Below are 12961 nucleotides of genomic sequence, written 5' to 3'. Positions count from 1 at the left end.
AGTTTGGATAAAGGGAATGAATGGCGGCCGAGTTTTGAGGGGACAGGCTGGCCGCTGAAGCCGTGGCCAAATAGGGCTGACTGCGTGCCGTGCACGTCAGGGCCCGCTGCGCGCCCCGACAGTTGCAGTGATAAGTATAGCCGGACTGCGCTCCTGACACTGGAGCTCAGGTCCGGGACTGCGAAGTGCTCAATGGGCAGATTTTGAATAACAACGCGCGATTTGAGCGGCGAAAAGAAGCATCGGTGTTCCCACGGTAAAGCGGCGCGAGAAACACCTGAGAATCAGGTCAGAGATGCCTGGATCCATGATGGGGGGCCCCCAGTTTGGCCCCGGCCTGTTGTGGCTTTGAATAAACTTGATCTATCTGTGAAGACACTCACAGTAATCCACTGTTTATGTGTGAGACGTATACTTTCTAGTTTAGAACAAATATCCATAAACAGGTTTTCTGGTTAAAACTCAGTCGATTTGACAGATTTTGAGCTCAATTTTGGTGTGGTAGTAGCCCAGACTCGTCCTCAACTTGTCCTCCAAGCGCTAATTGCACTCGATCTGGTTTTAAGACTTTGGCTCTAACCATTTGGGTCAATTGTCTGTCTGTTAGCAAAATATCTCATGCACCGCTGCATGGACTTTTGTGAAACTCTCAGAAAATAATCACTGGATGTGCAGCTACAACTGATTAACCTTTGGAGGCAACTCAATTCAAGATGGCCACCACAGCCAACTGACTGTATAAAACACAAAATTGGTTAAAACTCAGTCACTTTTACAGGTTTTGAGCTGAAATTTGGTGTGGTCATGCCCAACACATACTTTGAGCGCTCTGTCCTGAACGTCATCTTTGCTTAAAACTTTGTCATTAGCTACTGGGCCAAGCCTGTTTGTTTGTTAGCAAAATATCTTATGAACCACTGGACAGATTTTATTACAGCTGATTAACTTTTAGAGGCACCACAAGTCAAGATGGATGTTGCAGCTAATCACCATTAGCCGGCACAAAAATGGCTTCAACTCAGTCAGATTTATTGACATTTAGCTGAAGTTTTCACATTGAAACTCAAACTCACTACTCCTGGCCTGAGCTCGTTCGAGTATCGTCAGTGTACAGTTCGAAAGTGGGTGTACGTGGTGGCATTTGTTTGCATGACCTGAGTAACCTGCAGCATCTGTGGAAACATTACTTCATACGTCGTAGTTCCTGGTTTTGGAGCAAAACAACCCATGACCTGTATTTAGGCTTATTTCAGCAAATGAAACTCTGCAGGTGTTAGAGCAACATGACTCTGGGCTGCCTTCAGCGCAGACATGTCACCCACTGAAAAGCTTTGAAGCAGGACAATAGAGACCCCAGTCTACAGCAGGAAACATTATCGCCCGCTGATGAAGGTGATAATGTTTTTGCTCATGTCTGTCCCTCTCTGTGTGTGCTTGTCTAGGATGTACGTCTGATTGACTTTTGGAGTCAGCTCCATTTAAGATGGCCGCTACAACTAATCGACATTAGCCAGCATCTAAATAATTTTTTCAGACAGTTTTACAGATATTGATAGGCGTAAAGTTTTCAATAAAATACTTCTCAGTTACATATGTTTGTTATATTTGCACTACTGTCAAATGGTATCATTCAAAATTGTTGGAAATATTTGCATTCTGTACATGTATTTATTTACACAACTCGTGTTCAAGTTGAACAAAATCTTATTGTATAAAAGTTTTGAACTTTAATGACTAAGAATCAACAAACTAATCAAGTTTTGTCCCTTATTATTCTGTAGTATTTTGTATTAGACCATAAAAAAGCTGTTTGTCTACAATTTGAGACAAATTAAGTCACATTAGGGAGGAAAATGAGCTCTTAATTGGAAGAAAATGTGCACTTTTAGTTTTTTTTTTTCCTTGAATCTGAAGTACCTTTATTGGTCTGGTAGTATTTATCTGATGGACTACAAAGACATCAGCTTTAACACTTTAAGAATTACATCAAATCATGTCCATGTTTATTATATTTTGATCTTCTGGCTTTTGGTTAGTCGATATAAAAATGACACTTTGTGATTTGTACCTAACAAATGTGCAATTAATAAAATTAATAAAACATTTCTCTCATTTCCACCTGAGACACATCTAGTTTCCACTTGTAACATTTTATATTATAGGTGTAACACCATCAGTCCTTTGCAGCCCATCAGCAGCTGTGTGTTCATACATGTCAGTGTTTACACCACATTTCTTGTATTGGGTTTGTCTTTCTGCAGGTGGCTGGTTTTGGCCATAACAATGATGCGCTTCTACATCCAGAAAGGCACACACAAGGGTCTCTACAGAAGTATAGCAAGGACACTTAAGTTTTTCCAGACCTTTGCATTAGTCGAGGTAAAACCTTTTAACATTAACCAGTTTTAGTTCTGGAATGACACGGTTAACCATATCTGCTCCTCGTTGTGTATTTGTCCTCCAGGTGGGGCATTGTGCCGTTGGTATGTGATGACTTCAACACATTTTTTTTTTTAAATTTTACTTCACCATATTTGTATGCTTTATCCCACTTGTCCGAGAGTTGATGTTTTTCTTTCTGGCTCTGCTGCAGGAATCGTGAGGACTTCTGTGATTGTAACCGGGGTTCAAGTGTGTTCACGGATTTTCATGGTTTGGTTCATCACCAGCAGCATCAGACAGGTGAAAATGACACCAACTCCGCCACGGTTTATCACCCACAGACGGGGGAAAAAAACCCAACAATTTTTAAGAATGATTGTTTTCTTATTATTTTTTCAAGTATTTGCTGCCTCATGTTTGCAAACGGTACACACGTAACATAATCTAGACTAGCTTTTCTCATCTTTATAGACTTAAAATTGTATATTTTACCAAAGATCCAGAATGAAGGAAGCGTAATCCTCTTCCTGGTTGTGTGGACGATGACAGAGCTCACCAGATATTCCTACTACACCTTCAAGCTGCTCCACCACCTGCCGTTCTTCATCAAATGGGCCAGGTGGAGATGCCGTTGGCTGTGGCTGGGATAGTGTGTTGGACACTGTTTGTCTGCATGTTGGACTAAGCTTTTACAACAGGGAGTGTTGTGGCATGTGTGTGTACATATATTAGCTCCCGCAAAGAAATAAACTACTGATTGGCACCTCATTAGACAATTATTTGTCAGTGAATGAACTAACTGCTCGGTTTTTGCTTTGACAACACTGCTAATTCAGAAGTGCATGTCTGAGTTAATGTTCAGCTTATAAAACATCAAATTTAGGGATTTAAGGAGCGAAAGTTTCTCAGCTTCAGAGGGGAGTCGTGCCTTCCTTGAGACAGTGAACTGCTCTTGCAATAGCTCACCTGAAACAGCCCAACAGGGAGTTCACATCAACTCATCAACAAAGAGAGAGAGAGAGACATCGACTTGTCTGTGCAACAGCCCTACCAGAAAAAGCTCCTTTTAATTTTGCGCCATCGTTACGGGATCCATCCAGCTCTCTGCCAAACCTTTGTTTCCCCCTCTGGTTTTGCTTCTTCCACACTGATCAACGCTCTCCTCCCCCACCGTTCCCATCTTTCTCTAAGCATGGACGAGACGCCAGGCCCCCGGAGAAGGGCTCATGTTCAGCTGCTCCTGTTTTTAAGACCCATCTGTTTTGGTCATGGAATGCTCACCCAACGTTTCTCTCACATCCGCCGAGACGCTGCCTTGAGCTTCGGCTGAAGGCGGGATCCCTGCGGCGCCGGGTCACGACATGCCACGCTGTACTCCAGAGCACTGTTCTCATAAAAGTCGGCACACGGTCTTACAAACGAATATGGTGGCAGGGCAACTTTTTTCCTGAATTAGGATCATTGTGTGAACAGACTTTGGATCTTGAAACAGTTAGATATTCACTTTCTGATGCCAAAGTTTTATTTTCCAATACATTTGAAGACAGATTGTGTATGCATTCAAGGATTATTATGGTAAATAACCAAAGTGCATCCAGTGGTAGTGTCGCTGTGATTGCTGACTGTTGTCTGAGGTCAAATTACAGCCACAGTCTGATCCTGCAGCTTTGCCCACTACGAACTGGTGCTAAATTAAATGTCTGGCTCACTGTTCCAGGTTTTGGTGATTTCCCATCATTATCAGCTCCTCTTGAGCTTCTAGTTTGTTCCTGTAGGTCACAAATGATAGTTTCAATTGAAAGTAGCCCAAAACAAGAAATTAAAGTCTTCTTTTTTTACTGAACTGATTTGATGATCAGTTTTACAACCCTCAAATCATGTTTCCTCTCGTCATTTTTTGTTCCTCCTGTTTTCAGACCTGCCCCATTTTGTATCTTCCATCTGTTATTTTTTTTACAGAGATGATTCATTTTGTTTTTTATAAATTGCACACTGTTTGTGTTTGTGATTAGCTTGGTTGGAAATTCCTACCCAGATTTTAAAGAACTAGGAAATAATTGTCATATGTCAGAGCTTTTATTTTAAAGTTGAATATTAAGTATAATAGGCACAAAAACCAAAAGACATGGTGCCCAAATCCTGACTTAGCTGAACGTTTTGATATACAAATGGCTAAAACAGCACAAAGTATGCAGAAGTAGATTGCATAAAATGTACAGAAAAATGGAAAATTAGGAAAACTAACTTGGTGTCATGAAGTAATTACAGTAAAATAGGATAATTATCAAAGTAAACTAAGTAAATTAGGAAATATGTGTTAGATTTACCAGTGCATGAGCAAAATCCTAAAAGTGTTTTTTTTTTTACTTAAAATGTCCTCATTCTTTATCATTTACTCTCTCAATTGCTAACATGACTTCTGTTACATCCCGTTATATCTGTGCAATACTTCTGCACAGAAAGTTAGCAATCTGTAAAAAATAGTCTTCACAGAAGTTGGAAAGCTCGTTAATGACCGTGCATGAGCGTGTTCACATCCTCTCGTTGTGCGTTTGCTTTTGCAACCAAGTCTCTGCAGGTAAACTTTTAAGAAGTCATCCCTTCCTTTTTTTGTTCCAGATACAACTTCTTTATCATCTTGTACCCACTGGGAGTCGTTGGAGAGCTGTTCACCATTTACGCCGCTCTGCCATTTGTACGCAGATCTGGAATGTACTCCATGAGGCTCCCCAACAAATATAACGTGTCGTTTGACTACTACTACTGCCTCATCATCGTCATGCTGTCCTATATTCCACGTAAGAGTTAGTTTCTTGTACTGTGCACCAAATTATTAAAACAACTGATATAATGGCAGAAGGATAACAAAAACAACATATAAAATGGTGGCCTTTTTGCGTACCTTGTTAATGAAAAAATTACGAAAACTCACCTAAAATAACAAAACAGTCTAAAGTTGAGGACCTTGTTAGCCATTGTAAAAGAAAACAAAGAAATTTCACTAATTTGACCCATGTCTTTAAGATAAATGTAATAAAACTGAAGGTCCTCTAATCTCTACAAGAGCTGATCTTCTAGATTATAGTATTTACCACTGATATCAAGCTTCTTAGTCTTCAATGATCAGCTCAGCTCAACTTAGTCCAGATGTACCAGGATAGAGGCAAATCAAAAACCAGCCCAGACAGAAGCTTCTTTCAGGCACACACATCATCAGTGTCTCCCGCAACACCTGCAGCACAACAACCCAAGGACTCAGTTACAGAGTGACAGCGCCACCCTCAGACAGGACAGAGCAGTCACACTCAAATAATAAATTGTGACTCAGAGTAAAGCTAAATCCGTCTTCTCCTGTGTCAGAATAATTCAGTCTCCTGAATTTATTTATTTATTTTATTTTTTTGCAGTGTTTCCTCAGCTCTACTTGCACATGCTAAGGCAGAGAAGAAGGGTGCTTCACGGGGAAGTCATAGTGGAGAAAGACGACTAGATGAGCGCTTTGATTTGAGACAGCCTGCCTCCACATCACCCTCACCTCCGCTCCACCCCCCTCCCTCCGTCTCATCTTTCTGGCCGGTAACATTCTTAATTACACGGGACCTGAAGAGCAGCTGACAACCTGTCTGATGAAAACCACAACCGTCGATGATCAGAAACACCAAAAACCACGAGCGCTCATCAGCATTGTGTACTGATGACTGATTCTGAAAGTGGGATTAATCCTTGTCTGAATGGTTATTTGACGAGATGTTTACAGTCCAAACAGTGCCGGAGCTTGAGACAGAAGCCTGGCGTCTTGTCTCAGCACTCAGAGATCGTGATTCCTTCACCCACCCACCAGCTTTACAGCGTCTGGTTGCACTGAACGAGAAAGAAACTGAGCCACACCACTGCACCGTGATGGAGAAATGTGAAAAGAAACATGGAAGGAAGAATCGTACGTCGTGTGCTCTGAATCGTCCCACCAGCCCACCAAATTGGCAGATGTTTTCCACGAGAGATTTCATACATAAACCATAGTGGCTGCACAAGATTTCAAAAACAAACCAAAAAAAAATCAGTTTTATCATACCTCAACAATAAATCTATAATTAGACAATGTGCTGCTGCTTTTGTGTATATTAATTTTACCTTTTGTGTAAATGATGCAATGTGAAACGAGCGGTTAATAAGAAGCGTATCTCTTAATCACATACTGTCTCACTTAGAGCAAGCACAGCTCAAACTTAAGTCTTTGTCTGCTTGGCTCAGCTCCTGCATTCTTTCATGTTTTTTTGTTTACTGTGTCCAGTTCATTTATGAGTCTTGACAGAAGTGAAAGCCTTCTCTTTAGAAGCAGTAAGGCTACGTTTTAAATTTGTGACAGCTCTCGCAGTCATCGGTCTGTGTCTTGTTTGTTTTTTAGAATTTGGTGTCCATACTCATAGAAAGGTAGTTAGACTCCCTCCAACCAAAGGTGCTATTGTTAAGATCTTTTCAGTCTTCTGTGCAGCTGAAGGAGTGACTGATCGGAGTTGACCTGAAGCAGGAAAGAAGGACGTGAAACGACTGAGAGGATTGGCAGTCAGTGAACTGCATAGACCGAAGTTATCAAAGAGAATCAACAGTTCTGCTTAAGATCTGGGAGAAAAAAAAACAAGAAACAAATGGTAAAATTCAACAGAGAAGTTATTTTTCATTAAGAAAAAAAGCAATAAAAATGTGAAAATACCTTTTTGTGCAACATGAATAAACTCAGTTCAAAAGTGAAGAGCGTTTTTGTGGTAAACTTTTCACACTGGATATGTTTTTTTTATGTGCAAATGTAGAGATCAAACAGCAAATACAGTCAGGATTTAATGGATTTATTTGCATTTTTCCTTCATTTTTTTTTTTTATTTAAACCTGAGTGCAGGAACTGGCACATTTTCTGTTTGCAGGAAGACTCAGCAGATTTGTTTTCACAAACATATTCATGTCATAAATGTTGGATATTAAAATATAAACTTGCTGACCAAAATTCAAGCTGATTGTGACCTTTTCCTAAGACTATGTGTAATTTATTCATACCTATATGTAAATGATATTAGTATGTAGACACTCATGAGGTTAGATAAAAGATTTCAGCGGGATGTCTTTTGCGCATCATTTTGCACTTTTTAAAAGACAGGAACACAAAATTGCAGTTCATTTGGTTTCATATTAATACTTCCCTATAAAACGCGCCTAGTAATTCATTCAGATATTTAGTCATACAAAGAGTACGGTTTTTGAAAAAAAAATGTTTTTTGGATAACCATAAAAAATATATAAAAATCCAATGGCGATTTGGTAATTTAAAAAAATAAACAGTTTTTTCTCCTTTGGATGCCCTGCTGTATTGCACTTGCTGGTAATGATGAACTGGTTTCACTTTGGAGGATTCAGCGTCGAAAAATGTTTGCTGCTGCAGCTCAGGGCTCGTTTCAATATTCCCCCTTTGTGCTGTGTTTGGACCATCCACGTGCTGCTTCAGTCAACCAGTGCCACATGGACAAAGTATAGCTGCTCTCTGTGCACTTTCATTCATCATGCTGCTATGTTTTTGCTATAGGAAAACGAGGGGGAAAAAAGGTTAATTTACAGCTGAGCAGTAAAAACTGACAGAAATTTCCAGATGCTGAAACAAACGTACAGGTCTCCATTTCCTTCTCGCAGATGTAGCTTACGAGATCTTCACAGAAGAAATCGTTCCATAATCCTTGGTGGATGAGACCTGCGCAGTCTTCTCCTGCTTCATGGTAGTGACCCCAGTTGTCTGGCTGTCCAACCTTCCACTTTCTGCAGGTGGACAACAGGGGGCAATCACACATCATTTACAGTAAAAAGCAGGTGAAAAAAATAGATAAGGCTATTTAGGTTATATTGCTGCATTTAACTGTGTAGCGGTGCTTTTCTTGTCATGTATTTGCAGTTCTATGAGCCTAAATGTTTTATTCCTGTAAAAAATACATTTAAAAAAAGGGGTTTTGGAATAAAAACACCCATCCTTGGGACAGAAATGTTCCCACTAAAGATTTAGCACTGACGTGAAAGCGGGCTCAGTCCCATCCACCCAGCGCCACACGTTCTCCTCCTCCTTGTCCGTCAGACCCATCCAAAAGTAGCCTTTTCCAACCATTTGCTTCTCCAGCCATGCCTGAGTGGGAGCAAGAGGAACGCTCAGTCACAGTTCAAACTCACGGCACGGCATTGATTGGCTTCAGATGAGCAGATTTACACCTCACCTGCTCCTCCATGTCGGTGATGATCAGTAACGACGCAGATCTCGATTCACATGTTGTCTTAGCATCATCAAAACTGCGCAGGTCTCTGGAGAAGAAGTAGCACTTGTTTCTATAGTTTACCCAGCCAACAGGACAGCCTGCAACACAAACATTCATCAGGAATAGTAGCCAACAGATAACAGCTAATAGATTAACAATCCACACAAATCCTCTCTACAATTGCTAAATGTTTTGGTTAAAATTATGTTTACTTTTAATAAGTAAGGGAAATAACAAAAAAGTATTTAAACATCAAGTTCTGTCAAATAATGTGAAACTCACTAAGCTGGAAAATGTTTCAAAGCTGATGATAAAGTCATACCTGGCGCCCACAGTGCAGGAGCCACTGCGCCATCTTGCAGCGACTCTGGTCCAAAAGGCACTACTGAACTATGTACTGGTATTCCTGGTAGCCCTGGCGGGCCCACAGGCCCCGGGGGCCCCGCTGGTCCAGGCAGTCCTCTTGGTCCCTGCTCTCCAGCTGGTCCAATTGGTCCACGGATGCCTGGTGGACCTTGTGGCCCTTGAGGACCAGGCTGTCCATCTCTTCCAGGTAGACCAGCAGACCCTGGTTCTCCTTTAGCTCCTGGCGGTCCAGCCCTGCCTCCAGATCCTCTTGAGCCTTTAGACCCAGGGCTGCCAGGCACACCAGGGAGCCCCTTTAACCCAGGAATACCTGGTTGTCCTGGACTACCTGGCTCTCCTCTGGGCCCTCTTATTCCTGGAGCTCCTTTTTCTCCTTTTCCTCCTTTTTGGCCCGTCTGACCAGGTGGTCCTTGAAGTCCTCTGTCCCCTCGTGGCCCTCTGGGACCAGGTGGACCTTAAAAATTAAGATTTACTCTCAACTTGAGGAGAAAAGTCAAAAGTATTTCAAAAGAATGGTCACAACATAAATGTGTTTGCCTTTATAGCACTATTGCACAGAATTTCTGGAGAAAGAAAGAGTATGCTAACCAAAACTCTGACTGCTGGATTGAGTTTTTTGTCTTGCAAACAAATGAGTTTTCACGAAGTTCCATATGAAAACACATTTCTTTGTGCAATGCATATGACAGCCACACATCACTCACCTTGTAAAATGGTAAAATTGGTTATTAGTTGTGAGTGCTTGGTATCCACCAGCTTCATCTCCTCCATAGCATTCGAGAGGCTGGTGACCTCCTTGTCCACCCGTTCTGCCAGCACTTCCTGCTGTGACCTCAGACTTGCCGCATCTGTCCTTACGTCTGTCACGCTGCTGTTGAGGTTCAGCAGAAAGTCTGAGTGACGGCCGACAGTCTCAGAACAGGTGCGTAAATCGTTCAGGTTAAGGTTTATGGCACCCAGAAGCTGCGTTGTGAAGCTCATGTTGCCAGTCACACGGTCCATACTTTGCTCCAACTCATCCACCCGCACCTCTAGGCGGTCAAACTTTGTGGACGTGAGGTTGCGGAAGTCCCTCTGCTGGTCCATGATCTCCCTCAGAGTCTGGTCATGAGCCTCAGCCAGGCTGCTGGTGTTCTGTAGCTGGCTGGTCATGAAAGTGAGCTGCCCCCCCAAATCTTCCAGACTGTCGTTGTTGGCTTTAGCTAGAGTTGAGACATTGTTGGCCATGACCTGCAGGTTTTCCATTTTATCACGAAGCCACTCAGTATTAGACCGTGTCTGTCTGGCAGTCTGCTCCAAGTTATAATAATCATTGCGCATTTTCTCGATTGCCCGGCTGGTTTCATCAACTGAACGCTGCAGGGCTGCAGTCAGGCCTCTCTGCTGGGCCTGAGTGAGGTTGAGATTGCTGATGCTGAGAAGCGCCAGGTTTTGCAGTTTGGCCTGCTGCTTGAGCTCTCTCTGAAGCCTGCCTGTGTCCTCCTGTAAACTTTCGAGGATGCTGCTATAAGACTGCAGGGTGCCATTTACAGAGCGCAAGGCAGCTGCGTTGCTGTTAAGCAGTCCCTGAACGGAGCCCTGGCTGCTCTGAATGTCAGAGCCAATCGTCTGCAGCTGACTCAGCTTCACTTGATCACGCTGGACGTGTTCCTCCACCGCAGACAGCCGCCTCTGAAGAGCCCAGATGTTGCTCTTGAAAGCCTGGATCTCCGTGGTGGTATTCTCCGACTTCTCTCCAGTTTGATCATCTGAAAATGAGGATTTGCACAATAAACTGCAGAAACGCCTCAAAGTCTCACTTTATCTTTTACCTTTGTATAAACTCAACAAAATACATACCTAGCTTTTTTAAGTCAGTCTCAACAGCAATTATCTTTCCTCCATAGTTTGCGATACCTTCAGATACACTGTCAACTTTTTGCACCACTGCAAATAAAACACAAAAGGCACCACAAATGTTAGTGTAATAATGTCATCACATTTCTTTATTAACAGACCAAACAGGAACGGCAAAAGTGCCTGCAACCACAGACATAGTCTATGAAAAGGGCTCAGGTGGGTAAGTCCCTATGAGATGTGTGCACATATCTTGTAAACATGTAATAAAGGTGGACTCTTAATGTGATCTCTTGGATTAGACCAGATTTGGTTGGTGACAGACATTGAGAGGTACACAAAAATGGAATTTGGAGTTGTACAATTACATTAAGGAAAAAGTCAATAAAAAGAGATCAGGAGAAATACTCATGCAGTAAAGATGGATCAGGTGATCAGTAATCTAGATTGAGACTTTAGCTGCATGGGAGAACATTCACCAGGGCCCTGGGGGATAGGAAGTGACTTGATGGGGCTCTTCAGTAAACAGATGGATCAAAGACAACCCACTGGAGACAGACACTGTTGCAGGGAGGCTTTTTGTGCCCCCACAGGCGAGACCAGCGTTCATTTCCTCTGGAATGTGTCTGGGATTCCAGGGAAGCAGCCCACTTCTACCACCAGCCTCGCCAGGGGGACACTTCCTCTAACTGGGAGCAGCATGCGCTCCTCTGCAGCAGAAAGACAAAATCAACTGTAACAAATCCATCCATCCATCCATCTTTCCTAAGTTTATTTGTGGCACCACAACAATGCCCCAAAGTGCACATGTTTTTTAAATATCTTTTTTTTTAAATCCTTCGTAACAATTTTGCAAACTAAGCGTCAGCTAATTAGCCCAAACATAAATCTATCCATGTATTGAATAATTTCAGACTCTGGTTATGTACAGGTAAATCAACGTGGTAATACATGCTTTCCAAAAAAGGCTGATTAGGCCCTGAGTAGGAGGTAGTTGTTATTTATTGTCTTTTGTAAGCTATGAAGCTTAGCCCACAGCCAGTTAAACATGTAAAATTAAACATACAAAGTGTTAATAAGTGTTCTAAAAAGGATGAGAGGCTGATTTCTGCAGAAGGCGTTTCCCTTATTTCTAGTCTTTATGCCAACCAAAGCTAGCAACCATTTGTGAGTTGTAGATTTGTATGGCAGTGATCTAAAAGTGGTAAACTTATCACAGTCCATCCCAGGGCAACAAAGAGACAAACAACCAAGTAAGGGCAATTTAAATTTACCAATTAAACCAGCATGCATGGTTTCAGTGAAAAGAAACCGGAGTATATGGAGAAAACCAACACATACAAAGAAAGGGAGAACATGCAAATGCCACACAGAAAGGGCCCAGGTGGGGGTAAGACCCGGCAACTTGCTTGCTATGAGGCAACAGAAATAACCACTGCTCCGCTGTGCTGTCCAAAATAAGCTTGTCTATGGATAAAATGCCTCTTGAGTAACTAATGCTGAGACATTTGGGGAATTTAGGAACATTAATCAATGTGGTTGGCTTTTTGTTACACCTTCTAAAGCAACTTTGAAAACAATGGTTGCTCCACAGTACAAATAAACAGATTTAAAACCACATTGTTTGAATAGGAAATATGCCACATAAAAATCTAAATGGCATGTTTCCATGCAAAGTATGCCATCCAGCACCGTATATATAGGGCACAAAATTATATTCACAAACACTTAGTGTACTTATTATGCATGCTTACAACTTTTAGGCCTTTTTCCATGTGTTCTGTTCATGTACTTGCCACCAGAAATGATCATTACATCACACTGCTGTAAAATTAAGCAATAAACTGTCAGGAACGGTGGAGACGATGGCAAACCCAGACTCATAATCCAAGGAACGAAAACTAATTTATTAAACTAAAGGAACAAAATGAAAACAAACAGCTGACGTGGCAGCAAAACAAAAAGACAAACGGAACATGGACATGGAGCAACAAAACCAGGAACAGACGTCAAGACTACAGGCAAAACAATGACAATGGACCAGCGGAGTATAGACAGAAATGACCGGGTTTTAAAGTGCTGAGGATAATCAG

At 41.9% G+C, this 12961-nt stretch overlaps 2 protein-coding genes across 2 annotated transcripts in view; one reads left to right on the top strand and one right to left on the bottom strand.

Annotated features, from left to right (window-relative positions):
- The window catches only part of hacd1 (3-hydroxyacyl-CoA dehydratase 1), a 7578-nt gene extending 446 nt beyond the window's left edge, over positions 1-7132 (top strand). Inside the window, exons 2-7 of the mRNA XM_017406629.3 lie at positions 2262-2379; positions 2465-2483; positions 2594-2682; positions 2880-3001; positions 5002-5180; positions 5790-7132. Coding sequence (XP_017262118.1) covers positions 2262-2379; positions 2465-2483; positions 2594-2682; positions 2880-3001; positions 5002-5180; positions 5790-5872 — 610 coding nt within the window. The 3' untranslated portion in view covers positions 5873-7132. The remainder of the gene's footprint in view (positions 1-2261; positions 2380-2464; positions 2484-2593; positions 2683-2879; positions 3002-5001; positions 5181-5789) is intronic.
- The window catches only part of LOC108230428 (collectin-12), a 31815-nt gene continuing 25650 nt past the window's right edge, over positions 6797-12961 (bottom strand). Inside the window, exons 4-10 of the mRNA XM_017406628.3 lie at positions 10872-10958; positions 9737-10780; positions 8989-9486; positions 8628-8764; positions 8430-8539; positions 8036-8181; positions 6797-7948 (exon numbers count right to left, since the gene is read on the bottom strand). Of these exons, the coding sequence (XP_017262117.1) occupies positions 7938-7948; positions 8036-8181; positions 8430-8539; positions 8628-8764; positions 8989-9486; positions 9737-10780; positions 10872-10958 (2033 nt within the window). The 3' untranslated portion in view covers positions 6797-7937. The remainder of the gene's footprint in view (positions 7949-8035; positions 8182-8429; positions 8540-8627; positions 8765-8988; positions 9487-9736; positions 10781-10871; positions 10959-12961) is intronic.

The sequence above is a fragment of the Kryptolebias marmoratus genome, linkage group LG21 (genome assembly GCF_001649575.2).
Source record: "Kryptolebias marmoratus isolate JLee-2015 linkage group LG21, ASM164957v2, whole genome shotgun sequence".
In the NCBI taxonomy this organism is placed as follows: Eukaryota; Metazoa; Chordata; class Actinopteri; order Cyprinodontiformes; family Rivulidae; genus Kryptolebias; species Kryptolebias marmoratus.
The sequence above is the reverse complement of the archived record's forward strand: the minus strand, read 5'-3'. Positions and strand labels throughout refer to the sequence as shown.